Source organism: Pezoporus occidentalis, unplaced genomic scaffold, assembly GCF_034315485.1.
Source record: "Pezoporus occidentalis ecotype Australia unplaced genomic scaffold, CSIRO_AGI_Poc_V1 ctg110, whole genome shotgun sequence".
Taxonomy (NCBI): domain Eukaryota; kingdom Metazoa; phylum Chordata; class Aves; order Psittaciformes; family Psittacidae; genus Pezoporus; species Pezoporus occidentalis.
In genome coordinates, this window is record NW_026912887.1 from 2,046,844 (window position 1) to 2,073,655 (window position 26,812).

The 26,812-nt window shown below is 51.6% G+C and overlaps 2 protein-coding genes across 10 annotated transcripts in view; both read right to left on the reverse strand.

Moving 5' to 3' along the window:
• The window catches only part of GTF2IRD1 (GTF2I repeat domain containing 1), a 63,348-nt gene extending 58,975 nt beyond the window's left edge, over positions 1-4,373 (reverse strand). For 2 of the 6 annotated variants that reach the window (XM_062632180.1, XM_062632154.1), the window contains exon 1: positions 3,976-4,367. The gene's annotated coding sequence lies outside the window, so the exon portion shown is untranslated. Of the gene's footprint in view, positions 1-3,975 lie in introns of all 6 variants that reach the window. The other 4 variants (XM_062632198.1, XM_062632162.1, XM_062632189.1 and 1 more) reach the window with 3 other exon arrangements.
• Positions 4,374-9,683: 5,310 nt separating this feature from the next.
• Positions 9,684-26,812, reverse strand: part of CLIP2 (CAP-Gly domain containing linker protein 2) — a 78,568-nt gene continuing 61,439 nt past the window's right edge. For all 4 annotated transcript variants that reach the window (XM_062632223.1, XM_062632213.1, XM_062632241.1 and 1 more), the window contains 8 exons: positions 25,785-26,729; positions 23,354-23,411; positions 22,818-22,901; positions 22,256-22,412; positions 21,588-21,747; positions 20,832-21,017; positions 17,357-17,416; positions 9,684-16,754 (listed from right to left, as the gene is read on the reverse strand). In XM_062632223.1, the coding sequence (XP_062488207.1) occupies positions 16,743-16,754; positions 17,357-17,416; positions 20,832-21,017; positions 21,588-21,747; positions 22,256-22,412; positions 22,818-22,901; positions 23,354-23,411; positions 25,785-26,729 (1,662 nt within the window). In that variant the 3' untranslated portion in view covers positions 9,684-16,742. The remainder of the gene's footprint in view (positions 16,755-17,356; positions 17,417-20,831; positions 21,018-21,587; positions 21,748-22,255; positions 22,413-22,817; positions 22,902-23,353; positions 23,412-25,784; positions 26,730-26,812) is intronic.

A 26,812-nucleotide genomic window follows, 5' to 3' on the forward strand; every position in this document is an offset into this window, starting at 1 on the left:
ACCCAGACTCACTTGGGCTCAAAGCACATTCAACCAGTGGGGCTGCACTATGCATTGAGATGCCAATTAAGAAACACCCCAAGCCCCCAACCCATAAAGCTCACCTAGACCCCAGGCACCACCCAGCCCTGAGCCTCCTGCAGCTTCTGACCAGGCAAAGGGTTCCTGAGCTCTCTTCAAAGGCAGCGCTTCAAGAGATTTAAATTAAACGTGTCCTGTGAAGGGACAGCCTGCAAGGTCCTGGGAAACCTTGCTCCAGCCTGCAGAGACCCACCGTGTCCCCAGCAAACCTCCAGCCATTGCTGCTCTCTGCCCCCAGCCCTGCTGCTTGGGCACAGCATCCCGACGGACACCAGAGTCCCTTCCCTGCAGCTTCCAGCTGGGCTCTTCCCAATAAACGAATCAATAAACACATTTTCAGCTCCTGGTTGGATATCTCCATCCTTAGAAGGGGCTCCCAGTAGGTACTTTCCTCTCCTCTTTGCCCTCAAGAGGGAGGCTACTGGTGTGGCAAACCCACCCCACGTGCCTTCAGCATCTGCTCCCCACAAAGCCCCAGAGGAGGTTTCTCATTGCCACCGAGGTGCAACGCAGGTAAAATGTGGCCAGAGACCAAGCGAAGAGCAGAGGCACCAACAGAGCCGCTCATTCATCCCCTTCCCCAAACTGCTACCCACCAAATATGCCCAAGCCCAGCCACACTGGGAGCTGCAGTCCCCATCCTGCCTCTTCTTCCATGATGAGCTACCACCACAACCACCCGCATCAGGCATCTGCGGATGAATCCTGGCGGCACAAGGAACAACTGCATCCATCACCCATCAGGCAGGGCTGGGAACATGCCCGGCAGCCATGCCAGGGGTCAGCCCCGTGGCAGGCAACCAGCTGGGGACAAGCCTGGCCATGACTGGAGTCCCTCCGCATTCCTCCAGCCTGGTTGCCAGGGTGCAGCCGCCAGAATTCCCAAAGGAAGTACGGGGCATTGATAATTGCCAAAAAAAATCTGAGCTATTTCCTGCGGGAGCAGCAGATGGGAATCCCCCATTGGCTCCAGCAGCAAGAGGTCGCTGTTTTGGGCTGGGATTTTGGGGGTTGGGGTTTTGCTGTTCTTTCCTCCTTCCCTGAAGCTGAGCATCGCTCAGATCATGATTCCAGGTGGGACAGACAGACCTGTCCCTCTGTGCTGGATGCAAAGTCCACCCTCCTTCCTTGTCACCTCCTTCCCCACACAAGGTCCCACTGAATGTGCGGAGGGCACCGCATCTCCTGCCCGGGCTCGTAGGGCAGGTTCTTAAATACATCCCTGAGGAGGCTCCTTCCCTCCTCTCCCAGCTTCTCATTAGCAAACCCAAACGACCACTGACCCGTCCTGCATCGACACGTGAAAGCCCTCCAGGGGGGACAGCAGGAGGTGGTGGTGGCCACCAGCGCGTATCCCCTTCATCACCCCCTGCAGCCACCCCATAAGAGCAGCTGCCTGACCCCTTCCCCTGCCCACATCCAGCGGTTTCACATCCCAAAACCATGCCCTTGAGAGGCAACACCAGCTCGGACAGCAGCAGTGCAGGGGAAAAAGAGCAGCCCAGCCCCAAAGCAGGTGCCCTGTCCCCAGCAGGTACAGGGACCACAGCTCTGCGGGGCAAAGACAACAGTGGGGGGCCCATGGGTGACCACAGCCACGCTGTGCTGCAGCAGCTCAGATGCAACCCCGATACCTGACCAGCTGCTCAGTATCACCCCAATGGTGGCAGGGACCCGCAGCAGAGGAGCCACTGGCACCCCAGCCACAGTGGGGTCAGGTCTGGCACCATCACAAAGCTTCAGTTCAGAGCTGCTGCTGCTGCAGTTTCCACAGGAGCAGGAAACTCCTTGGGCTCAGAGAGCGATGCACACAGAGCGGGTCTGGGAGCACCGGTGGGGACCAGAGACCTGTGACCTGCAGAATTCAAGGTGCTCGTGTCCACAGGATTATGCCCCAGCTGCAGCACTTCCCACTCCAGTGGGAGCAGCGTGGGGAGCTGACACCCTAAAGCTGGGGCTCCTGTCACATGAGGCTCCGTGCTGATGTCCACAGGCGCTTCCAATGTCCAGAACTAGGACGCCAATAGGCGATGTATGTGCCAGGAGGCCGAGCAGCAACCCCAAAGTGCCCATGACACCACGACTCCGCAGCCATGCTCAGCGGCACCAATGCCTCCCAAAGCTCACCCAGGCATACCCGGTGCCCACCATGAACACCCAGGACCCACAGCACTCCCGAGACCGAGGCTTGCTCCGGCACAAGATCATCAACAGGATCGCTCCCATTCACAGCTTATCCCAGATAAGCCCACGGCCGGCCCTGTGCACTGCAAGGACAAGGGCACCGGCTCCCTGGGGAGCAACTTTCTCCCCACCATGGCCATCACCAGGCACCAAGAAGCCTGTGCGTGCCCCCAGCACCACCGGGGAGCCGCAGAGGACGCCCGTCCCTCCACGCCACGGCCGCGGTGCCGAGGCCGGGCTCCCGGCACAGCTGAAGCCCCGAGCGCTTCGTCAGCTCAACCCTGCGTTGCTATTTCCAGCCCTGCTGCTGCCTCTCGCCGTGCCGGAGAGGGGGCGAGCCCCAGCAGAGCCCTGAGCCCGGCTTCCATCCTGCCTGGCACCACCACACACAGACAGGGCAAGGTGCCGGCCCTGGAGCTGCCTTTGGGATATGGGACACCACTGCGGTGATGGGCACCAAGGGCCAGCCCGGCCCTACTGCCCCTGCACCACCCCAGGCTCCCCTGCAGCACTATTGCCCCCAAACCTTCATACCCTCCCCCCCCCCAAGCCTTATTGCCTCCTGGCATCCCCCCAGAGTCCTGATGGACCCCACCAACCCCAAGCCCCACCATCACCCCCAGGATTCCGCCCCAGCAGCTATAATGCCGGCCCCAGTCCCAAACAGCAAAACACACCCCAATACCCCCAGCATCTCCTCCAAGCCCTACAGCTCCACAACATCCCTCCCAGCCCTCATATCCCCCAGCATCCCTGACAGCCCTACTGCCCTGCAGCATCCCCAGCCCTAATGCCCCCCTGCACCACCAGCACTACCCTCCCCCAGTATCCCTATTGCACCCTGCATCCCCACAGCCCGAATGAGCCCAGCATCCCTACCAGCTCTGTTGCCCCCTGCATCCCCCAGCCCTATCACTCCTCATCAGTCCTCAAGCCTTTACATCCCCTCCTGCAATCCCCAGCCCTAATGAGTCAAGCAACTCTCCAGCCCTATTCCCCCCCCATCACCCCCAGCTCTGTTGCCCCAAGTCCTATCACCCTTCAGCATCCCTCAAGCCCTAACTACCACCTTCCGCTCCCCAGCCCTAATAAACCCAGCATGTCCCCCAGCCTCAATGAACCCAGCATCCCCCAAGCCCTATTGCTCCCTAGCACCTCCTCCAGCTCTATTGCCCTTCTGCATCCCCCCATCCCTAATGCCCCCCTGTTCCCCTCCAGCCCTAATAAACCCATCATTCCCCCCCCCCCAGCCCTATTGCCCTTCAGCATCCCCTCGGCCCTAAGGAGCCCAGCATCACCCCCCAGCTCTATTGCCTCCCAGCACACCCCCCCCCAGCTTTGTTGCCCCCCCACTCCTATCACTCCTCTGCAACCCTCAAACCCTAATACCTCCCTATATCCCCCCAGCCCTATTGCCCCCCAACATCCCCCAAGCCTTAATGCCCCCCTGCACCCCCCAGCTCTACCACACCCCCCAGCCCCATTACCCCCAATCCTCATCCCACCCCCTAACCCTACCACCCCCTGCACCCCCACCCCTAACGCCCCTTGCGCCCCTCCAAGCCCCATCGCACGCAGCACCCCGCAACCCCCGCACCCCCCAGCCCTCCCCACCGCCACCCCCCAGCGCTGGTACCGGGGTGTGTGGGGTGGGGGGGGGACGGACACGGAAGGGGAAGGCGGGGGAGGGGGGGCAAAACTTTTCCTTACCGCGGGCGGCTCGGGCGCGGCGCTCCTGCCCTCCCCGGCGAGGCTGCGCGGAGCGGCGGGGGCCGGGATGGAGCCGGGATGGAACCGGGATGGAGCCGCCTCCCGCCGCTTCCCTCCTCCCGGGCGGGGCCCGGGTCCGGGGGGGGCTTAAAGGGAAGGAATAAGGAGCGGGAGGGGGGGGTGGGGGTGGGAAATAAACTCCCCCCCCACCAACCCACCCGGAGCTGGAGGAGGGAGAGCAGCTCTTTGTTCTGTAATCCCAGTAAAAGTGCCAGCCATTCGCCCCGCCGCTAATCCCAGCCCCGCTCAACGGCACCATCCATTGGCTGCCATTTACATACGGGATTAGCCAGCCCGATAACCGGACGGGGGGGTCAAGGGAAGGGGAGGGGGGGGACGAGCTGTGCGAGTCCTTTCCAGCCGAGCCGGGGCCGCGCCGATCCGTACCGAGCGGTCCGGGCTTGCGGCGGCTCGGCACGGCCCCGCTGCGCTGGCCCAGTTGGCTTCATAGGGGTGCAATGGGGACCTATCGCCACCTGTCGGTGTTGGCATGGCCGGATTTGGCACGGTTTGGCACAGTTACGGCTCCGTGTACTGTGGTCCTTGGCTGGGTTTGGCGTGGTACGGCGCAGCATGGCTCCGCGCATCCACGGTTTGGATGGCTTGGCTTGCCTCAGCTTGGCATGGCTTGGTACTGCACGGCTTAGCATGGCACAGCACCACTTGGTACACTGCAGGTTGGCATGCCTGGCCTTGGCATGGCACAGCCAGGACATGGCCTGGCACTGCATGGCACAGCTTGTCCCTGCACAGCCCATCCTGGCACATTCAGCACATGGCACATCCCCATCACCAGAGCCAGGCACTGGCAGCTCCCATCCACCCCACTGGCACTGCCACCATCCCCATCCCGGTGGCACAGAGGCCGAGGCTGCTCTTGCCATTGGGAAGAGCGGAGCTGGGAAGAGGGAATGTCTGTTTCCCGAGTTCCTCGCTGCAAATGAAGGAATGGCAGATTCAAACAAATGAAAAACTATTAACAATAACTCGGCAGCATTTGAACCTCCGAAGTTTAGGAACTGCTGACGGCTTTGCTTTTGAAGCACACATTATGCAGCTGCTCCATTAGCTGGGGTTTGTTTTAAATAAGTGATGATTTATCACTGCTCCAGGGCCAGGGGAGGAGAAACCGCTTTCAGAGAAAACACTACTTTTTCCCAGTTTCTGGAAGAATGGGAAAGGGGCTTTTTGGCCCTGCCAAGCCCCATGCAAACACCTGGCATCCCCCCCTGCATCCCTCCCCGTGTCATCAGGCCTGGCAAACCCATTGTGCTGGTAGAGCAGGCTGTGTGGGGGTCCCAGCAAACCCCATGAAAGATGGGGTTAAGGGGATGGGGCTCTGTGGGGCAGAATCGTCCCTCTATGGAAGATCTCAAGTGGAAGAAGGAAATGAGGGCAGCTTTTGGCTAATTATCGATAAGCTCCCACCCACTAACATTAATTGCACTAGGTCACCTGAGCAGAGGAGCTGAACAAGGGGGAGCTGCTGGAGCAGGACGGTGGGTTTCTGTGCAGGCTTTGCTGTCCTGCTCTTCCCGTAGCTCTCCATCACCTCCAGAGGATGCTGCCATCCCAACACCATGGCCCCTGACCCAGGAAACCGATGCAGCCTGAAAGAAGTGAGGGAAAAGTGTGCTTTGGTCTGACACCCAGCTCCTGTGTCCGTGTGTGTCCATTGCTCTGTGCTCCGCGTGCCCATTGTGGTGGGCAGAGGTTTTGGGTCCTGCCTGTGGACGTGCTGAGGTCAGGCTTGTTGCTCCTGCTCCCCAAACCTGCCCTCCATGGGGCCAGCCCTGTGGCTGGTTTTGGGGTCACTGCTGGGGACCATGAACCAAAATAAGGTTGAAGACCCTCAGGTGCACCTTTGGTCACCGATGTGTGAACAGAGAGCTCAGTCCCCCTGCTGCCAGCAGAGCCTCTGCTTTGGTGCCATCTACACATGGGACTATGGGCTTCAGGCAGGAGCTGGAACATGTGGTGGCACCCAAGATGTTCTCCAGATGTTCCACTGGAGCTGGGTCCACTCAGCCCTCCTGAACCCCCCATCCTCTGAGGATGCGCATGCTTATTATTGGGGGGTGGAACCAGATTATCTTAAAGTCCTTTCCAACCCTCTATGATTCTATTAAAGGATACCTGGTCCAGGCAGGGGGTGATGCGATGGCTTAAACACTTTTTTGTCACATCTGTGCAGGAACCCAACAGAGCAGGATAAAAGTGGGGGGCAAAACACTTTATTTGGGGGCCAAACCAATAAGCGGCACAAACCCGTGCAAGTAGTGAACAGCACGAGAGGGACGGTTTAATCTGCTCTATCTGCAGCAATAAAGAAGTTCCTTGTCACAGCGCTGACAAAAGAAAAGGCAACATCGGCAGAGAACAATCCTATCTGCAGGAAGATTTCTCTTTTTAATTTGTTAATTAGTGACTGCTGGGCATCACAGGAGCCGCTGGGTGCTCTGATGTGCTGATTGCTGCTGTCTCCCGGCGGAGTTGGAGATCATAAGAATGAAGAAAAGACAGAAAAGTCGCTGCTTTAGAAGCGAGGAGGAGGAAAAAAGTTCTAGTAAGGTCAGGGGGGATGTAATTGAAATAATGAGGTGGTTTCTTCTGTCCTGAAGGGGGTTTGTGTTCCTCTGCCGCAGCAAATCGCGGGTTAAAACAAGCAAGGCAAAACAAAATGGTTTTAAATTATGGATCAAAGCGTGGGACGTTTCTGGCAGCCCCCCCACAACCGGCACCTCGCGGCTGGATGCAGGGAGCTGGCATCACCTGGAGCAGGGCTGAGAGACACAAAAACCACACAAGGAAAAGGCCAGAGGAGCAAGTCCTGGGGTCTCCGGCCCTGGGTGGGAGGCACCATTGCTTACACTCATAAGAACAGCACGTTGTGTGCACGGATGGGCTTGGAGCTGTATTCAGAGTGGTTTGGGTTGGAAGGGACCTTAAAGCTCCTCCAGCTCCAACCCCTGCCACGGGCAGGGACACCTTCCACTAGAGCAGCTTGCTCCAAGCCCCTGTGTCCAACCAGGCCTTGAACACTGCCAGGGATGGGGCAGCCACAGCTCCTCTGGGCACCCTGTGCCAGTGCCTCAGCACCCTCACAGGGCAGAATCCATCCTGTCCCCAAACCAGCTACTATGGGGAGAGCCATGCACAGAGGCAGCCCAAGGTACTATTAATTCTCTTGCAAGATACATGCTATTGAGTGAAACTGTAAAGGATCCTCTGCAAAACCCAGGCTGGTATCTATTGGTCCCAAACATATTTGTAGAAAGATCAAAACCCCTCACCTCTGTCTCCATTCCCTGCCAGGGCACAGCACTGGCTTACAGGGAGTATTTACTCTGCCTATCTGCATGGAACACATCTAGTTTTGTGCCACCTGCTTGCAGTTGTGCCATCCTTGCAATGCTGCGCTGCAAAAGCAGTTTGCTCCAGTGCAACAGGTAAGATGCTTTTCCAGCTGTCTTGCGTGTGAATCTTGAGTGATTTCCATGCTGATGGGAGCCAGGTGAGGCGCTCCCAAACAGGAGCCACCAGACAGCAGAGTGGGGAGCAGAGTGGGGAGATTTCCCCTTTCTGACCTTCCCATCCTTCCCAGCTCCATGTCATCTGGTAGGAGGAAAGACCCTTTCCTAAGCACTCATCATCTCCAGGGTTGGTGTTGGGTCATCACTGCAAGGGATGGGGAATCCTTCAGGCACCCGTGTGGGCAGGAAGGATGCAACAGGTACCAGCAGCATCCCTAGAGAGGTCCAAAAGCCCAACCCTTGGTCCTAGTGTCCTTTCTGCAGACTTCAGGCATCCCAGTGGGAATGCGGAAGCTCCATTCATGAAAATCCCACTCCCTAGCACAGGAAGGCAGGCACCGGGGTTATCCCTGAGGCAGTTTTGGCTGAAAGCATCACCTCTTCCAGCCAGCAGGGGACAAGGGACCACTGCCCCTGGGCCCTGCCCAAGGTCAAGCTGATGCTCACCCGTGTTTAACCAAACCTGCAGTTGAGGTGACAGCCCCAGCACTGAAATCAATGCTCAATTTCACAGGGAGCATCCAGCTTTGCCCATGAGCACCTTTCCCATGGGCTGTCCCCCTGGCAGAGCTCCTCACCCCCATCCCCTGCCCAGGCTGCTTTAGGCCCCCCAGCTCACTGCCCAGCAAACCCATCCCCACCGCAAGACCCATCCCCTCACATCCATACTGGGAATGAGCCAAGAACACCAGTTCTCTGCAGACAGGGGGTCTCGGTGCCCCTGTGGTGCTACCCACCGAGGTGCCCTTGCAGCACCACACCAAGGGCAGGAGGCATTGACATTCCCGCTGGGTCTGTGCAGCACAAAAGTAAACTTAACGGCGTTATCCACCGATCTGGTAATTAATACCCTGGATGCTTTTCATTGGAATGAGCGAGGGCCAGGACATGCCGGGGGTTTTAATGAAGGGGCTGTGCTGCAGCCGTGCAGCCCCTCGCTTTCCCCTGGCAAGGGCTGTGCTAAAGGGTGGTTTGAGGGCTGCGGGGTGCCTTGTGCCCCATGTTGGATGCCCCTGGGGTAGTGCCAGCCTTGCAGCCGCCTCCCCAGCCCATGCAGCCCTCTCTCCCTCCCCATGCGCTACAGCAAAGCACCACTGGGTCTTGTCTTAAACCAGATGCTTTGAAGGTCTTTAAACATTAGACAAGAAGCGTTTTCCCAGGCTCTTGCTGTGCCCATCTGGGGCAGGGAGCAGGCAGAAACCTGCTGCCCAACAGCACCAGGGATGCCGGGACCGTTTTGCTCCAAAACTGCTGTATCTTTAGTTGATCCCGCTGCTATTTTTAATACAGATGCCTTATTGAGATTCAAATGAATGTTTCAAACCCTCGCTCCTTTGCATAATTCTTTTTAATTAACACTTCAAAGGTTTGAACACAAGATCCATGCTATTTCCCTAACGAAGTTGGCTGAACCTCCTTCTCCCCCAAAGCTCCCCTGCCACGTTTCCAAGGGCTAAACCAGGGGACAGGTCTGTCCCACGTGTGCGGGGATGACAGTGTTTGGGATTGGGCTCTGCAGAAATAGGAGCTAAGGGAAGATACCGGGTCAATGGGCAGGGGATGCTGTGCATCACCATGGCCCCAGCCGGTCTGTCACATGCTGGGTGGCAAAACAGACGGAGCCTGGCATGGAAATCATGGTGTTTGAAGGGAATATGGTCAAGGTTATACAGCCATGGCCCACAGGTCAAATAAAACCTCCCCCAGAAGGGGCACCCCATCTCCAAGGTCACTTTTTGGTCACATTTTCCACCTTCTTGGTGCCCAAAAGGCCTAAGACACTTTTCTGCCTTCTGACGTTGTACTTTAGAAGCAAACCCTGAAATGATCGCACAAGTACATTCACTAGTACGAGCTGGAGCTTTTCCTCAGCTATCTCAAGAGCTGGAACGATGCAAAGCCCCACGGGCATAACAGACCCAGGAGAGAAAGAGCAACCGAGGTCCCCATCCCACCTTCTCTCTGCCCCTGTACCCATGGGACCTCCCTGTGGTGAGTGGGAGCAGCCCCACTTTGCAGGATCAGGCCCCTGCGGAGCAGCGTGGTGCAACAAAGGGGGGCAAAGAGCTTCAGTTTCAATTCCTGCAAGCGCAGAAATGATGAGACACAACAAAATTGTATAATTAGTGGGATTTAATAAGAGACTGTCCCAGACATGCAAAAGAAGGAGCCTTTGTTCAGCTACAAAAGACATTAATTTGCAAATACTCTTAATATTCATTTTTTGTTATTTAGACTGATATTTTGAAAGTCTCCGATAAAATGAGAACTCTGGACTAAGCATTCCAGTTGCCTTTCCAAGCGCAGGAATCCAGCTTTGATGTTCCCCTTGATAACATCTTTTTAGAGCCTTGACTGCATCAAATTAAATTCTGATTACCCTGATAGTGCAATACAGCTTCCAAATGTATTCAGGTGACTTTTTGTTCTGGAAGGAAATTAGCTATTTTGACAAGGATGCTTGTTAGGCAGCAAAGGGATGGGGAGGAAACAGCCTTGCTGGGGAAGCAGCACATTCCCAGCCCTGATTCCAGCCCTGGGGCTGCTGAGCTCTTTGGCACTGGGGCTGCAGGAGGGAGGGGACATGAGCAGCCCCTATAAAAGCCAAATAGCATCTTTGGTGGCTCACAGGTCTCCCAGCACCAAGCATAGAGCTGGTACATCCACCCCATCCACAGGGAACATCCCACAGGGATGTGCCCTTGAGAGGCAGGTCCAGCAGGAGGATGGTGGTTAGAACAGGGCAGCCACATCCCTACAGAGATGTCACCTCTGTGTGTGTCCCCATGCACTGCATGGCTCATCCCTCCCTCATCCCTGGATTAAACCCACCCCTGAAGCACCCATCCAGCTCCAGGCACAAACACAACATCCCAGGGAATGAGGTCCCTAACACAGATGAGGATGGATATCCCACCCATCACCTCTTCTGAGCCCAAGCAGCGGGTCAAGATCCCTGCTCCATCCTCACCCCATCCATTCACATGCAGTGGTCCTGCTCTGCAGCCCGGGCTCCACTCTTGGCTGGATGCTGGGATGAAAATAAAGTGCAAATATTATTGTTGGCAGAGATTACCAGCTCCCCCCCTGTGATTTAGGCATCTTTCAACTTCATGTTTTATTAATCCTCGCTGTACAATTAACAGCAATGTCTGCAAACAAAGGCATGTGCTACGGCGTTATCTCTGTGAGATACCAGGGCTTGGGCACTTGATTGTAAATATGCACCTTAATGAATGATAGTGTGGAGCTACAGAAAAGATGGAGCTGGAGTCATCTGCCCTGAGCAGGGACATGATGTTCATGGCCTTTGCTTCCTGCCCTGAGTAAGCAGCTCCTGCCCAGAACCCTGGGAAGGGTTCAGTGGGAAATTCACCACATGGATAAAGGCTCCTGCCCCCATAAACAGGGAGGTTTGGGGGACATCTCCCTCCATGACTTCTGGCCACAAAAGGGGACTTGCTTGGTGACCCTGCTGTCAGCGTGGGGACAGCCCAAGAGCTACGCTGGAGCAATCCTTCCCTTACTGGTGCCCTGGCACCAATGGAGCAGAGGGTGACAAACCTCCCTGAACCAGTGCATCAGACCAGGGCCGAGCCATGACAGTGGGATCACACACAGGAGCCATGGCCCTGGGCCACGATCCCATCCCTGCCCAGCCACAGCATCTTCAGACCTGGCGTGAGCAAGCACCAGCCTTGGGAAGTGAAGAGCAAGGCAAATACTGAGTGCATCAGCTCGGATGCTGGGCTGGCCCCAGATGGACAGTCCTGTGTCCAGAGATTTCTCCCAAGCAAAGCTCAAACCAATTATTCTCCTTCCAGCCGCTGGAGGACAGTGAAGCACTGGCAGCAGCTCTAGGAATCAGCAGCGCGGTGACCCAGGGAGCCACTGTTCTTACCCAGCTACGTGAGGAGCTGCGAGCGCCTGCAGTGCACAGGGAGCTGGTGGACAAACAGAACGCTTTGAGAGATCTGGGGTTCACAGCAACTCCTATACACCTTGAGAAAATAAGAGCAGGGTACCACAGACCACACTGTACAGACCATGCTACATCTCTGAAATACAGCTGTATGCCCAGCTTCCATGGTGTTATCGTCCAGCACCTGGGGCCCCATGCTGGAATCAACTCATCATCTGCGTACTGTATCGGTTCTTTGGAAAGGGTTTAAAACTTCCAGGTAATCCTGGCAGGGGAGAAGCTTAAGTTCAGGAAAAGAAGCAGCCAGGAAGCAAGTTAAAAAAAACCATCCTTTTTTTTCCATGCATCTTAAGACAGCTGTGAACCCACCACCTTTCAGCAAAGGATCTATGTACAGCCCACAGGTGCAGGAAAGCATAGCAGGAAGAAGCATGGATGCTTTATTGCTGTGTGTGGGGCTGCTGAGCTAGGGCACAGCCCTTGGGCAGTCCAAGAAATTCCAACGAGGAGATGCTGTGCCATGAAAAAGCCCTGGAGTAAATGCCCCTGGTCCAGCCCGTGGGGGACAGCACAAATCCATGATGCTCATCTGCAGGTACATGGTGAGAACATAGGGAAAAGAGGCAGGAGCTGGGCTGCACAGGGTGCTGGCAGCAACCACAGCTTGCCCTGGGACCACTCCACAGCAATCACACATTCCCTGCGCTCTAAAGGTCTGTGGTGAGTGAGCTGGAAGGGATGAGGATGACCCAGTCGCCACCTCTGGTCTTGCAGAATCAAGATGGCACCACTCAAATGAGTATGTGCCTCTCTTGAGGTACAGGGAGGTGGGTCTAGGGCAGCACTTTGCAGCACCCCTTGCCTTGGGGTGTTGTGAATGTGTCAGCGAGGGACAGGGGAGATTAACAGAGGAGAAATAGTCATGGATGAATAAACAGCACTGTAGTCCATGGCTCAGGGGATAGCCAACAGCAGCCCCGGGGAAGGAGCTGATGCTTGGCTGTTTACAAACCCAGCTGGCAGCTGAACCCCAGTGCCGATGGCTCCAGCTCACTGCTGGGGCCCAGGACAAGGGGCACCTACCAAAGCCCCCCCTTATCCCATCCACTTCCCTCTTAGCATGGCTTGGGCACTGCACAACACCCTGAACACACCCCAGCAGCCCCAGGGTGCCCGACTGCAGCCACAGAGTTTATTGGTTAGTAAGGAGCTCACCACACCAGCAAGCCAGGACAGGGGGTGGTACATGAATACACGTGTGGGATAGTTACACACACTGAGGTTTGTACAGCTTTTGTACAGAAGAAGAAATAAAGTGAATCAAATAACAAAATAGACATTAGCAGTCAAACCTTTTTTTTTGTCTTTTGGTTTTATATCGTACTAACAAAATCTGATAGCCAAAAAATGACTAAACTACAAAACTGTAATACATACTGTACGGGTAAAAGGTTATCATCCATTTATACATCTAGTATCATCTTTATTATGGTAACTTACATGAGGCCTATAGGATCTTAGTGTATTAATAACTCCCTACAAGATAGTGCTGAGCTGCTAAAGCTGCCGAACAACAGAGTACTGGAATTTTTGTTAAGACTTTTACAGTGTCATTTGCATCATTTTGTTTGAATGAAACCCTCATGCATCTCTAGTGCAAGCCAGAGGAAGGGCTGGTGGCTGGGAGTAGGCAAGAGCTGCAGAGCCTTGGCTGGTAGCTTTGCACCCATCGTTCAGCACTGCCTCAGTGCTGCCCCTTGCTCCAGCACTGGAGGGATAGGAGGGATAAAGCTGAAATCACCAGCCAAGACTGATTCTTTTCCCTTTGGTCTAGAGGGTTAGAGAAAAAAACACTAAAGATGGAGCAGTCTCCATGGCAAAGACTTTGTTCACTGGATAATGTCTCAGCTTTCAGCAGAAAAGCATCACTAACTGTTGGGTACCACAGCTGGGTGATGGCTGGTGTCCCAGTGGGTGCCAGCCCTTCCCTTGGTGCTGATGACTCCAAAGATGCGCTGCCTCCTCCTCCCCACCCTGTGCTGGTGCTCTGGGGCATGATGTCAGGACTCGGCTCCAGATGCAGCACCAGCACAGCATGCACAGGCTGGGAGAGGAGAACACAACCACCCCCCAGGCCCCTGTACCAGCTCTTGGGGGTCAAGATAAAAGCAAGGCTGAAGCCAAAGGGAAGTGAAGGCACAAACAGGAACCAGCTCCTGACCAGCAACAGGAGATGGGTGCATCAGTGCTCCAACACCCTTGAAAATCTCCCCTGAAGAACCAAGCCAGTAAGACCAAATACTGTGAAGTACTTTATACACCACCACATAGGCAAAAATAGCACTTAAACTTACAAATAAATAGAGGGGCCGGGGAATCTCCTCCTTGTCCTTCCCAAGTTTGTCCCTAGTTTGGTCTCTTACAAGCTCAGAAGGGCAGCTAGAGGCAGGTGCCCTTGGGAGGCCTGTGCCAATTCTGGAGAGGGAGAACATGGATAATGTTCAAACCTGGCCACTTTATACAGGGTTGAGCTAAAACCCAGATGATGTGTGATAGCATGTCCTGCTCATGCTGCAGTCAGTTCTGTTTGGGGAGCAGCTCCCCAAAGCAGGGTGGAATACAGAGGCCCTGGCTTTGCCCCACTGCCCATTTCGGTGTGGCCTTGCAATGCAAGGCCCACAAACAGCCTCTGCCGTAAGCAAGTGCTTGGCTCCTGGCTGATCCTCAGGGACCAGCACAGCTACTTACAGCCAGAGAAGACCATCTGCATTATCTTTAAACCATCCCTGCCCCATCTGCTGCCAGTCTACATTGTCACCTGAACTGACTGGGAAGATCCACAGGTCTGAGCCACACACAAGAGATGGTCCCTGGGAGGAGACAGGAGCCAGAGACTCCTACAGCTTGAAAGTTACCTGACAACTTCAGATCTGATTAATGGAACTAAATACATGGTCCCCATAAGTCCTCCCCGGGGATCCTGCCTTGTGCAGAGCCAAAGGTTCATTGAGGGAGGTGGAAAATGCAGGTATCTCCCCTCTATAGATGAAGGCAACTGGTCACAAATCACTAAAAGACCTACCAGGGAAAGTAAGCTCCCAAGCAGAATGGGCTCTCCCACTGGCAGGTGCCTGGGAAGCCCTGGGCTCGGAGATGGGCAGCATTCCTTTAGCTCCACTCAATCCAGAGAGAGCTGCAGACACCAGAGACCAAGCAAAGCAGCGCTTTGGGAAACACCAGCCCACAATTCTTACAGCCAGCAGCTCCCAGAGAGGTATTCCCTGTCACAGGCTGCAACAGTGAACACTCCCTCTGCGATTTTCCTGAATTGCTTAAGAGATGAGGAGTACATGGACCAGGAAGATTTTGGAGATAACCCCTGTGATCCGTTCGGGAAGTCTCAGAGCTAGGCAATCTTCCTGGTGATTAGTAAAACTGATGAAGCAGTTCTGCAAGGCAGTTTTGCCTCCCCCTGCCATGCACAAGATTTAAGCTGCGCTTTCTGTCCTGCTTTACACCCCTGAAGTCACCTTCCTCTCTCATCCTCCCTCTGCATGGAGGGAGATCACCAATCCTGCATCAAGTGAGCAGGGTCCAGTGCTGTGTCATAGCCCAGATTCAGCAACATCCTCCTCGTGGTAGAACTGCAGTCATGAAGCCCATGTCTTTCCCAGGTTGCTTCTGGCTGCTCATCCTTCAAGGAAGCCAGAGTCTAGCAACCCATGAAGACAAAGTAGCACAACCTTACAGGAAATGAAGGCAAAAGCAATGAAGCTGACATGATGTGATGTTCATCTGCCTGCGGTCACGCTCAGATCTCCTCTCTCAGTGCTCTCTTCTGTCTTGTCCTGTTTCACAGATAACCCATCACAACAAAAGAGCTTCTGAAGACTGAAGGAATCAGGCACTAACTAGAGAAAGCCTGGTGAAATATTGCTGTGATTCTTCCCTGTGGTACTTAGCAGTGAATCTGGAGTCTCACACCTTTAAAAGCATACTGTCCCTTTCCTCCACCCTAGTGTCCCTTGGGAGCTGTGGTCAAAGTTAGAGAAGGGTAGAGCCTTCAGAAGAAGGAACGAGATCCTTACCTGAGCCTACACTGCTATGTACAGACAAGAGCTGTGTGAGCTCTAGTCTTGTATTCCTTCTGCTCCAAATACTCGTACTCAGGTCATACACAGTGGAATGCTGTACCCATCCAATACAGACAGCTGCTGCTGCATGAATGCTCAGAGCAGCACCTCAGCATTCTGTATTCCTGGCAGAAGGGGATGGGCATCATACTGGAACATCATAATGCAGAGCCAAGGATAGCTCCAGAGAAAGGCCAGGCGATCCCTGATTAGCTGTTAAATTAAACGGGCAAGGAAGGAACCATCTCCACAGGGCATGCGTCCCACACTGACTGCAGCCAGCATGGAGCTCTCAGGCCAGTGATGAGATGCAGCTGTGGAGTCCTGTGCTCTAAGAAGGCCCAATAAAACACATACAAGTGATGGGGATCAGGCTGCTCAGCCTCGCTGTGGGGCAGGGCATGGGCAGGCCTGCTCAGAGATCTCTGCAGGAAGAAATGCCAACCACAGCTGGGGTTGCCTGTCCCCAAACAGCACTGGGTGAGAAACAAAACAAATATCCCCCTGAAATCAGATTATTTCCCAGGACATGCTATGATACAAGTACTAAGTGCAGCCTCCAGAACATTGATGTCTTCTACAAGTTGAAGGGAAACACATCCACACACCCCATCTTGCTCAGCCTACACGTGCCAGCATGAACAGTCAGCCCAGCAGGTTTCACTTGCTTGTGCAGGTCTTCAAGACAGTGGGATGTGTGGAAGGGAAGAGACAGACCATGTGAGAAGCATCAAACACCACAAGCAAATCCTTTTGGAGTTCTTGTGGGATACTGGGACTTGCTGACACTTCAGCCACCATTTGGGGCAGCCATCATCCAGACCAGGTCAGCTGGTGGGACAACAGCAATACAAATTCCATAGTCAAAACCAATACAAGTAAGAAACCAAATGTTGAGAAACCTTTCTGCTCCCCCCGGAACAATGGCTGTCTTGGAAAACTGGACTGCAGGATTGTCCTGACTACATCAGTTAGTGTATTATAAACACTGTCCTGCTTTAAAGTGAAAATACTGTGTCTGGTCTTTTGGAGGTGCTAAAGCCAAATGTGGTACCATTTTTCCTGACAGTGCACAGGAGCTGATATTGGCATGAAATGATCCTCTTCACCTCTTCTCTATCAGAGCTTCTCCTGGAAGAAAAGAGACCTTGTTAGGCAGAATGAGGGCAAGCACAGAGGTATTTCTACAGAAGAGGAAACTGAGGCACGGAGTGGAATGCCACCAGGCCTGCCATGCCTCTGCTCAGTAAGTCACACCTCCTCTTCCTCAGGTTGGCCATCCTACCTGCGTGGAGATGAAGTCTGAGGCTACAAGTCTTGTCCTACATCATGAAAACTGGCAGAACATAACAGCACATCCCACAAATGCCACCCATGTAAAGCAGATGGCAGAGATCTAAGACCAAGTAGCTTCTAGCAGGGGCTGCCAGAAGAGCCGTACAGGCACTAACCCAGGAGACTGAGGAGAAACTCCCTTTTCATTGCTTCTCCCAGAAAAAGCACCCACTGCACCTCAGTGAGCATCTCACCAGCACCTTCCTGATGGCTTCAAGTGTTTTTTATAGTATGGTGATGTTCCCATCATATGCTTGGGAACTGGCTTTTGATGTGGGAATGACACAGCCAAACTTTGCTGGCAGAACAGCCTCCATCCAAGAGCTGTCCCCAGCACAGCAGGCAAGAAATCACACGAAGCAGTCACTGTTTTAAGTGACATTCTGCTTACAACTTACCTCTTGTTTGTGGGCTTTATCCTGCTGGTGAATCCCGTTAGCAGACCCAGAATTTCCAGTCTGCAATGGAGAATGGACAATACTTGCTGAAGGACACAGAGCCCAGTGGTTTTGCCTACAAGCTCTGAAACCTGGCAAGACTGCTATCCCTTCCTTAGCAGCCCACTCCACATAAGGAAAGGAGAAGGCAGAAATCCCACCCCACTTTTGGCAAGAAGCTTCCTGCCCTCTGCACCCTGGCCCAGTCCCCACATGCTGGATTCCATCCTTTTGAGCTACAAAACATCCCCCAGTGTCCTCATGGACACAGACCCACTCTTTACTTCTGACTCTCAAATCTCAATAAACAAACCCTGAGCAAAGGGCAGCATTAGCTGCAAAACACAGCACAGTGAACATCCCAGCACTGAAAAGGACATTTGCCATTCCCTGCTTCCCATCTCTGGGGACAAGTCTGGCAGCCAGGACAGGCTGGTCTATCTTCAGAATGCACAAGAACTTTTAAACATTTATAGTGTGTCTTTAGGAGGATAATATGGAGCCCTTCAGCTTCAAAATGACAGTACAACCAGCACAAACAAGAGAAGAAAGCTGCAGCCTGAAGTCACAGCATGGCAAATGTCAGTTGTTTGAGTCTTTGAAACCAGATTCACAGTTATTGGTGAATTGCTGATGGCAGCAAAACCAGATATTATAGGGAGACAAGACAACAAGATTTAAAAGCCATCATCAGAGGAGGCACAGCTACACAGGATCTTTTCTTACTGTAACCTCAAAGGTGCAATAGTCAATCCTATGGAACAGAGGTTTTGTTTGGGCAGGAAAAGCAGGCAGAGATTCAAACTGAACTCTGCTTTGAAAGCCTGAACTGCCAAAGTTTACCAGGCAGTGAATACTACCCAGATGGATGTCAACAGTGCTGCTGTAGTGACTCAGCCCTAGGGTCTGCATGCACCCCACAGGAGATTCAGGCAACAGAGCCTACCATGGCTGCAGCACGCCCAATCACTGCACTAAGCATCTATCAGGTACTAGGAGTCAGGTTTGAAATTTGGTCTCGGTACATGGTCACAATAATGAAAAAAGTGGTGCAATTCACTTGACATGAAATGAAACAACTCCCAGAGCAATCACTGCCAGTTCTCCAAGAAAAGGCTCAAGTGCCAAATCCTTGTCGCTTCCTGCAAAGCTTGTGTCTCCCAAGACATGGAGAAGATAAAGATCCTTTTCCTTTATGACATGACAAATATTTTTCAGCTGCAGGCATGGAAAGAGCAAGGCAGCAAGTACTCGAGGATGAGATGAAGACAGTGCCACTATGCTTCCCCAGCTCCTGCACCTCCTTTTGTCTAACACCAAGGCCAGCCAGGCACACCAAGGACTGCAGAGTGTGGTGCCTTGCTAAGGGCTGCTGCTAAGCAGCAGCTTGTGGTAATTACAGAGCTGCAAAGTGCTGCAAAGTGAAGGCTTTACAGACAAAGGGAGAGTGATGCCAAGGCAGATCCCTGGGCAACAGCTGCTGCTGACAGAGAGGAGACAGGAGGTCAGAAGGTAATACAGAATGGGTTACAGAAGACATGTGGCTCCTGGGGAAGAACCACCAATTCACTGACTAATGCACCAGGATCTCTTTAAACTAGCGATGTCCTCAGGCTCAGCCTGAAAGCCCCCAGTTAACAACTCCCCTTCATAAGAGAAAGGATGAACAGACAGCATACTGAAACTAGGGAAGCTTTGATCCAGACTTCTTTGTAACTAGGCACTTTAAAACCCTGATATCAATAGAAGTTTGAGGCCTTGCCTCCTGCAGTAATCCCCCAGCTGTCTCCCAGTACCATGGCTTGTAGTTGAAGGCATAATACTATCTTGTCACATCTCTAAGATTTAAGCATGAAAGTATCAAAGCAATACCAGGGATAGATTAGCTGACCTCATAAGGTCCACTCCAACTCACTTTATGGAAGATTAGTTATCTTCTACAGCTGGGGAAGAAATAATTACCACCTGTACCACCTCTGGAGATAGGAATGTGAAACAGAAGACTTCCTTTTCCTCAAGGGACTGAGCATTAAAGCAGAGACTAAACTTTTCCCACCCCCCCCGCAGCTTCCAGCGGATGAGGCTGTCAGGATGCACTTTCACTTGACACATAGCAATTACAGCAGGAGCTAAAGTCACTCCAGAAGTAGTAACAGGATTATAGTACATCTTGGACTGCCACTAACTTGTCATCACGACTACAGCTGTCCTGTCTGGAGCTGGCAGACGGCTGCCTCTGCTGCACTGCGGGATGTAGCAACTTGTCTGCAACACACAGATGCTCAGCTGAGCCAGCAGAGCTCTCAGGGCTGCAATGTCTACAATGCACCCTCCTCCCGGCTGTCTCACTCCAAGTACTACTGTAATGCAAAACAGCCATTTGGTGTATCTGCAAACTGCGCAGAAGACACTGACATGGGAGGACTAGATTTGATACCACCACCACCTTCCCACCCCACCCCAATTACCTACTACAAGACATCTGCACCTACATCAGGGAAAACAAGCTCTCTGCCCATTCTAACTAGTGGCTTGTTTTGTACTATCCTAACATGTCTGTTTGAATATGAATTGTAGCTCATTACTGCAAGAGAAAGACATTTTTCAGCTAAGAATTTAAATGAGCAAGCACGTGAGGAGCACTAGTGCATCTGGGCTCTGAAAACCATGACCTGGTTGCAGACACAAGAGAAGACACAGCTAGAAGAGCAATAAAGGACATGAAGCACAAAGCTTAGCACAAGGGGCAGGTCACTTTGCACGAGGAATCAACCAGGGCTTAGACACGAGATGGAAAAAGGCAAATGTGGAAAGTCAAGCCATTTGCAGCCTTCAGTTTCACAAAGAAGGATGCAAGACAAAGGACGGAAGCACTTTTGCTTTTGTCAGAAGAAACAAAGGGAGACCAGAGGAAGCTGAGAAGAGAAGGCAGTAACTGGAATGGGATCATTCATGGTCCATCAGCAAACCCAGATCAGATACAGAAATGCCTTCAGGAGCTGGCAAGAGAAATGGAAAATTTTCCCAGAGTCACCTCCAAAGTTTCTGCTTATGAGTTGCAAGGAAACAAAACCTTCTGAGAACAGGGATGGCAGAAACCTTCAACCTTCATGTTACAAATTGCCTGTACCTCAAGGATATGCAGCCACATGTTGTAGACAAAGAACAGTTAACTTATGCTGCAACCTTCCCCAAAACACCACATTTAGCAACCATTCTTGCAAAGCACAACAGGATCCATAATTACCAAGTAGTGAGGCTTTTCTTCATTCTAAGCTACATCTGACAGAATAAAGTCTTTCCAGGCTGTTTCAAGCAGAAAGAAAGGGTCTCAGCTGACTGCATCACCCTCCACAGCATAGGGCAAGATCCCAGGAGGTTGCTCAGGACAGACCTGAGGGCTGAGCAACCTGTGAAGTGACTGCTGATGCTCTACCTGTGTTTTCTCAGAAGAGAGCCTCATTGCTTCCATGAGTTTCTCCATCTGGTGGCCCTGCTCCAGCGCGTTGCGCAGCACATCCTCCGTGCTGACCAGCCGGTGCTGCAGCCGGATCACCTCTGACTCTGAAGAAGGGTCGATCAGGGAGTATCGCCGCTGATCTGACACCGATTTTTCCTTGTCCTTAAACAGCAAAGGGAAAATAAGAGCAGGTTAAACCAAATCACTACAGAAACTAAGCAAAGAAGAAATCCACAGTAACTCATACAACTGCGTTTTGATTTCAACAGTAGATGGGGTCAGAGCACAATTCTGAAGGCAACTGTACAAGCAGCAGTTCTAATTCGTTCCCAGCAGAGTTCAAATGAATTATTCACATTTCAACCACTGGAGGACACTGAAGTACACAGGAATTGGAGGACATTGCTTATGCCTAGAACAGAATGTGTAAAACAGTGTGGGGTGGCTGACCTTCACTCTCTCCCACAAATTTTAGCCTTAATTAGCCATGGATCTAAAACCTATGAGAACAGAAAAACACTGGAGAAGGACACAAGGACATTTTTACTACTTAATGAGTCACTGCTAAGCCAGGTCCAATCTCACAGGCGCTGTCAACTAAGGTCCTGCCAGATGCTCAGCAGCACAAAAGCAAGCATGAAGACTTGGAGTAAGGGTGAAGACTACCCCCAGTAGCAGCACAAAGCCCTCCAGCCTGCAAGCCAAGGCCAGGAGGGGTTTTGGTGTCCTCACCAGCACAACCAGTTTCTCTCGCAGGCCCTTGATGTCATCTTTGAGCTTCTGCTCCTTCAGCCGCCACTCAGCTTTGTGCACTTCCCGGCTCAGGTCCCGTTCTGGCCCAGGTGAGTGCCGGTTTGCCTCCAGCAACAGTGCTCTCAGCTCGTTCAGGCTCCTGGAAGAAGCGGAAAGGAAAGGTGAGGATATTTCCAGAGCTCACACACACTGGTGTCCTGCTGTGCTCCTTCTCACCTTTGCTACAGATACAAATAAAGGCCAGTGAGCAAATGTGACTCAAATCCCATCACTTCAGATCTCTTGTCCTCCCCACTGTGACAGCTTTAGAGACTGGGACTTGCCCAAGGAACTGTATTTCAGAGCAGGGCAGCAGCCAGCTTAGTTGGCATGAAAATGACTTCATTCAGCATCTACATGTGCACTGAACTGTCTTACAGCTCCTGGCAAGCAGTGAAAGGGCAGCTCCTTGGTTAATTCACAGCCCCTAATTTTAACCAGATTCCCAAAATAAGCATCTCTAAAGAACAGGAAGGTTGGGGGCTGGACTTCAATGATTCAATGTCCAGGTTTCTTTTGGTGGTAAATCACAGCACCTGGAATGAACACACACACACACACACAGGGCCACCTGTCTCCAGCTCTGTCCTTCAGACCTGCACACTGACCTTTCCTTCTTAAGTAGCTCCTGGCTAATGAGGACTAGTTGCCCCGAAGCATCATGTGTTTTCTTGGTCAAGGCTTCCAGTTCACTTTCCAGACGTTTCTTTTCTTTTAACACTGTATCAGTCTTCTTTTCTGCTGTTTTGCATTTGCTTTCCAAAGCTATGAGAAGCAGAGGGGAAGGTCTCAGTCCTTTACTTGCATTCCTGCTTTTGGCCTTTTCTCAATTACCACTCATAAGATGTGGTTAGCTCTGGCCCTAATTAAGGGGAGATCTTGGAAACAACACACCCAGCTCCATTTACCTCTGCCTCTTTTAGTTTCTGACGTTCAATAAACCCAAACACTCCCTTCACAAGATACAAATACCTTCTGCAGTGTTTGTGCTCAACTCCTGAAAAGAGACTGGAACTGCTGAACAAACTTTTACCAACAATGTGCATTAAGACAGGAAATGTCCTGGTTTACATCAGCCCATCTCAGCACCCAGACCCTTGTTCAATACCGGTACAGAGGACAGGCAGGGAAGCACCTATTTCCCACCAGCACTGGATTAGGGAAACTTACCACTTACTTGGGCCCTTAGAGTTTCAGTCTGGGACACCAGTGATGACACCTCTTTGTCTCTTTTGCTCAGCTTGTCTTGGAGGTCTGCAGGAGAACGAAGAGACAAGACAAAGATCAGAATCTTAGAAAAAGCTTCATGCAAATCAGGAAGGGATCCAGCATACGGGGCAGGGTGCGACAGGGGTACAGCCGTGATACCCTCCATTAGCAAAGGAGCATCAGGAGACAGATAACGGGTGTTTCTCACTGCATCTCACTACCTCCAGACATTAGAAGGTATGACAGTTGTAAAGCCATATCAGATAGGTTTTAGAAAGCAAGCACAGGGGCAGGAGGAATAAAACAGGGAAAGGAACTTGGAGCACTTTTTTGTTATCAAACAACAAATGCCATGCAACAAAATCTGAGGATGAACCCAGCTTCCTAAGCCACATCCACACAGCCTTCCCTACTTCCCTACAGCAGAGTTAGAGGAAGGGAAGGCATATGAGTCATTAAAACAGTGTTCCAGGATAAAAAGCAATAAAATTTCATACCTTCCATAGTCTGCTTCATCTTTATCTTTTCTTCTGAAATATCATTAGTTTCAATCATCTGAAATAAAAGTAAAAGATGAGATGTAAAGAGCCCTTTACTCAAAGATTCAAAACAAAGTTAACTACAAAGCCTCACTCAAAGCAGAACTGTATCCAGTACTTAAATTACCATCTTTTACATCTTTCCGAGAGGGGAAAAAGGCTTTTGAGGAGTCACTCTGGACAGTACTGAAAAAGCTAAATGGTATCACCTGAGATTTCCCCAAACCACATGCAGATGAGCACAAAAGTGAGATTCACCCAGGAGGGAAGAGAGAAAGCTTGTGGGCTTTCCCCACAAGCTCTGCTTCCAGCTTTCACACACTCAGAGTTTGTGTAGAGCAATGAAAGAGCTGCTCTCCTTCAGCTACCAGTCTCCTGTGGTTAATCACAGTGCAAGTGCTCTTTAGCATTCCGCTTGAGACCCAGTCAACAAGCTCCTCAACTTCTGAACAATCTAACTGTGCCTAAACTTATGAAAACAGTACCAAAATATTAATAATTATTGGAGAATTAATACATTAATAAAAACAATAAAAAGCAAATGTTGGTCCATACAGGAGATTCTGCCTTTCCCCCATCCTCTTTTGTCTATACTGCAATGAAAAGTCAGAGCCTGCAGAGCTCACAGCCAAACTTTCCATTGCAGAGGCCACAATTCGGCCCCTGAAACCTCTTCACATCCAGCAGCTTTCAGTGGGACCTCAGCACATGCCCCAGATGAAGCAGTTGATGTGGCCACCACCACCGGAAGCCCTGAGGTCAGTCCCCAAGAGCTTGAGTAGGCAACAGGAGCAGGAGTCCATCCAAAGGGGAAATATGCCTCCTGATGTTCTTTTATTATGGAAAAACTATGTAATTGCTCTTTGGAAGTGCAGCTGCAATTCCCACTTGAAGGTCTAGGAAAGACCATCACAAGACATGTTTGAAATACTTCGAATAGTTAACACTGCAGTTACATTAAAAGACATTTAACAACAGAATTTGCCCTGTGACACTCATGCACCCATGCATTTCTTCCCACATTTTCCTGATTCTAAATCAACACATAGTTGAAATAATTATTGCAACACTCCCTGGTTCTAATCTGGTTATCAATATCCCCCAGAGCCCTCTCATTTATCTAAAGGGCTCTGGAACAAGCCTCCAGCTTTTAACATTCATTCCTGGTTCAATACTGGCTATAACATATGATATGTTACAATAACAACCCACTTTTCCCAGGGCCCTGGCTGCACTTATGGTTCACAATTGTCTTTACTAGATGAAGCATGGTGGAGCCACCCTTGAAACACCATAAATGCTGTAGATTCCTCCTTGGGCTTTTGCCTCTCCTGTCCAGTTCAGCATGTCTTTCTGCTGGCAGGAAGCTCTGACTTGGCAAATTAATTCATGGGCTTGGCTTTGCTGCCTAGAAGTGCAATCGACTTCAATGGGGCTGTTCACACTGGCAAATTAAACAGAAGGATTAGATTCACTTCAGTGGCACCTCAGTCTGGAACAGTGACTGCATCATCAGCAATAGATTTCAAATGAGTATTCTTAACGTGCACACTTCCTGGCTTTAGTTTCATTTTCTGCATCCCCACAGGAACAAATTGTAAAAGTTGAGTTTTTTGCCCATTTCTTATGCAAAGTCCAAACACAAACAGGGGTCCAGCCTAGATGCATGAGTAGCCATCTCCCCCCCACTCTAATGCAAAGTGAGCCACATGTCCCTTACTTCCCCACACTGGTGCCATCCTGACCCCTGCTAGCAGCTCTGCCACTATAATCCTCAAAGCCAGCATTTCCCTGTGTCTCCCATGTGCTGCAAAACCTCCCCATGGCCTCTGCTGCATTGCTGGCACACACCTCCCACCCAACCCTATCTGCTCATCCCCCTAACCAAGGCTCTCAAACCATGCTCCACATCCTGAGCAAGCTACATGCTCTATCTCAGCCTGGGCAATGGCTCTTCTTTCACCCTGCCCTCCACCTACCTCCCTAAGGGCCGTTGCTCAACAATACGTTAAGGCTGCTACATGGAGGACAGCAGTATTGTAGAAATGATGCTTTTTCAGCTCAGAACAGAGCTTGCTTAGGATGAGAGCCCATCCCTCACAACCACAATAAACCTATTCTGCTGCTGCAGCAGTCATGTGCCTCTAAGCCCAGATGTGGCCCACTTGTACTTAAACAACTGTGCCACTGTACTGGTTTTCCAGAGCGGGAGACACCTTCAGCATGGAGATGCAGTGCAGAAAAATCACTATCAATGGAAGGTAAAAACATCCACATACTTTGAGGCATTAAAGCCTTAGAAAACCACATAAGACAGCACCTGAGGGTTACTCTTAGGAAGGGTTACTAAAGGTGATGATAAACAAGCAAAATGACCCAGAAGTCATACATTTGCATGCTGAGAAGGATGCAGGGCCTCCATGGACTGCAGCTTGTTCTCTAAAACAAGCACTTTTTCCTGCAATCTGTGGATCTCCTGTTTGCTCTGGGCTTCTGTTTTCTGTAATGTTTCATAGTCCAACATCTTCTTCTCAGCCAAAGAAATCTGCTCTTTTAAGAAAGCTATTGCTTCTGTCTGATCCGTATATTCACCATGAAGTTTCTCCAGTTCAAGCACCCTCAGCTCAGCATCTCGACACTTGTCCTTCACATCCTGGAGCTCAAGAAGGTGCTGATTGCTTTTTGTTTCCAGTTGCATTTTCCAGTTGCTGTTGCTTTTTTCCACTTCATCCACAGCCTCTTGCAACTTCAGTTTGAGACTCTCTTTCTCCTTTATATGAACAGCTGTCTCAATGTCATGCTTTGCTTTAAGGTTCTCCAACTCAAGCTGGTGCTCCATCTTTATACTCTCCACCACTGCCTTCAGTTCCACAATCTCCTTGTGCTGGGTGTCAGGGCCTGTGTTCAGTGTGGCTTTCAGGTCCTCCAGAGACTTCTGGTGGTCTGAAGCTAACGTGTCCAACTTGGACTTCCAGTTGTCCATAAGTCCCATGTTCTCATTAGTGGCTTGCTGAACTTTATGCTTTAGGTCAACGATTTCCTGTGAGTACTTCTCATTGACAGATTTCAGTTTCTCCATCTCCTGCTGGTACTTCTTTAACGTCTTCTCATACTTCTCCTTTAGCTGGCTGCTCTCCTTCTGATGCTCCTTGTTGGCAGACAGCAGTTGATCTCGTAGACGAAGAGCCTCTGACTGCAAGCCAAGGTTATGCTCTGGGGTGTCTGCTTGGTGAGAGCTCCTGAGGCACTGCCGAAGCTCATCCACCTCGCTGCGCCTGAGGCTCAGCTCCTCCTCCAGCTGCAGGATCCTGGACTTCTCTGCCACCGTGGTTAACTGCAACATGACAGAGAAGACAGTCAGTCCCCACCTCCCATTGCTGTATCCTTCCTTTCAGTAAGTGTGCTCCAGTGGAAGTA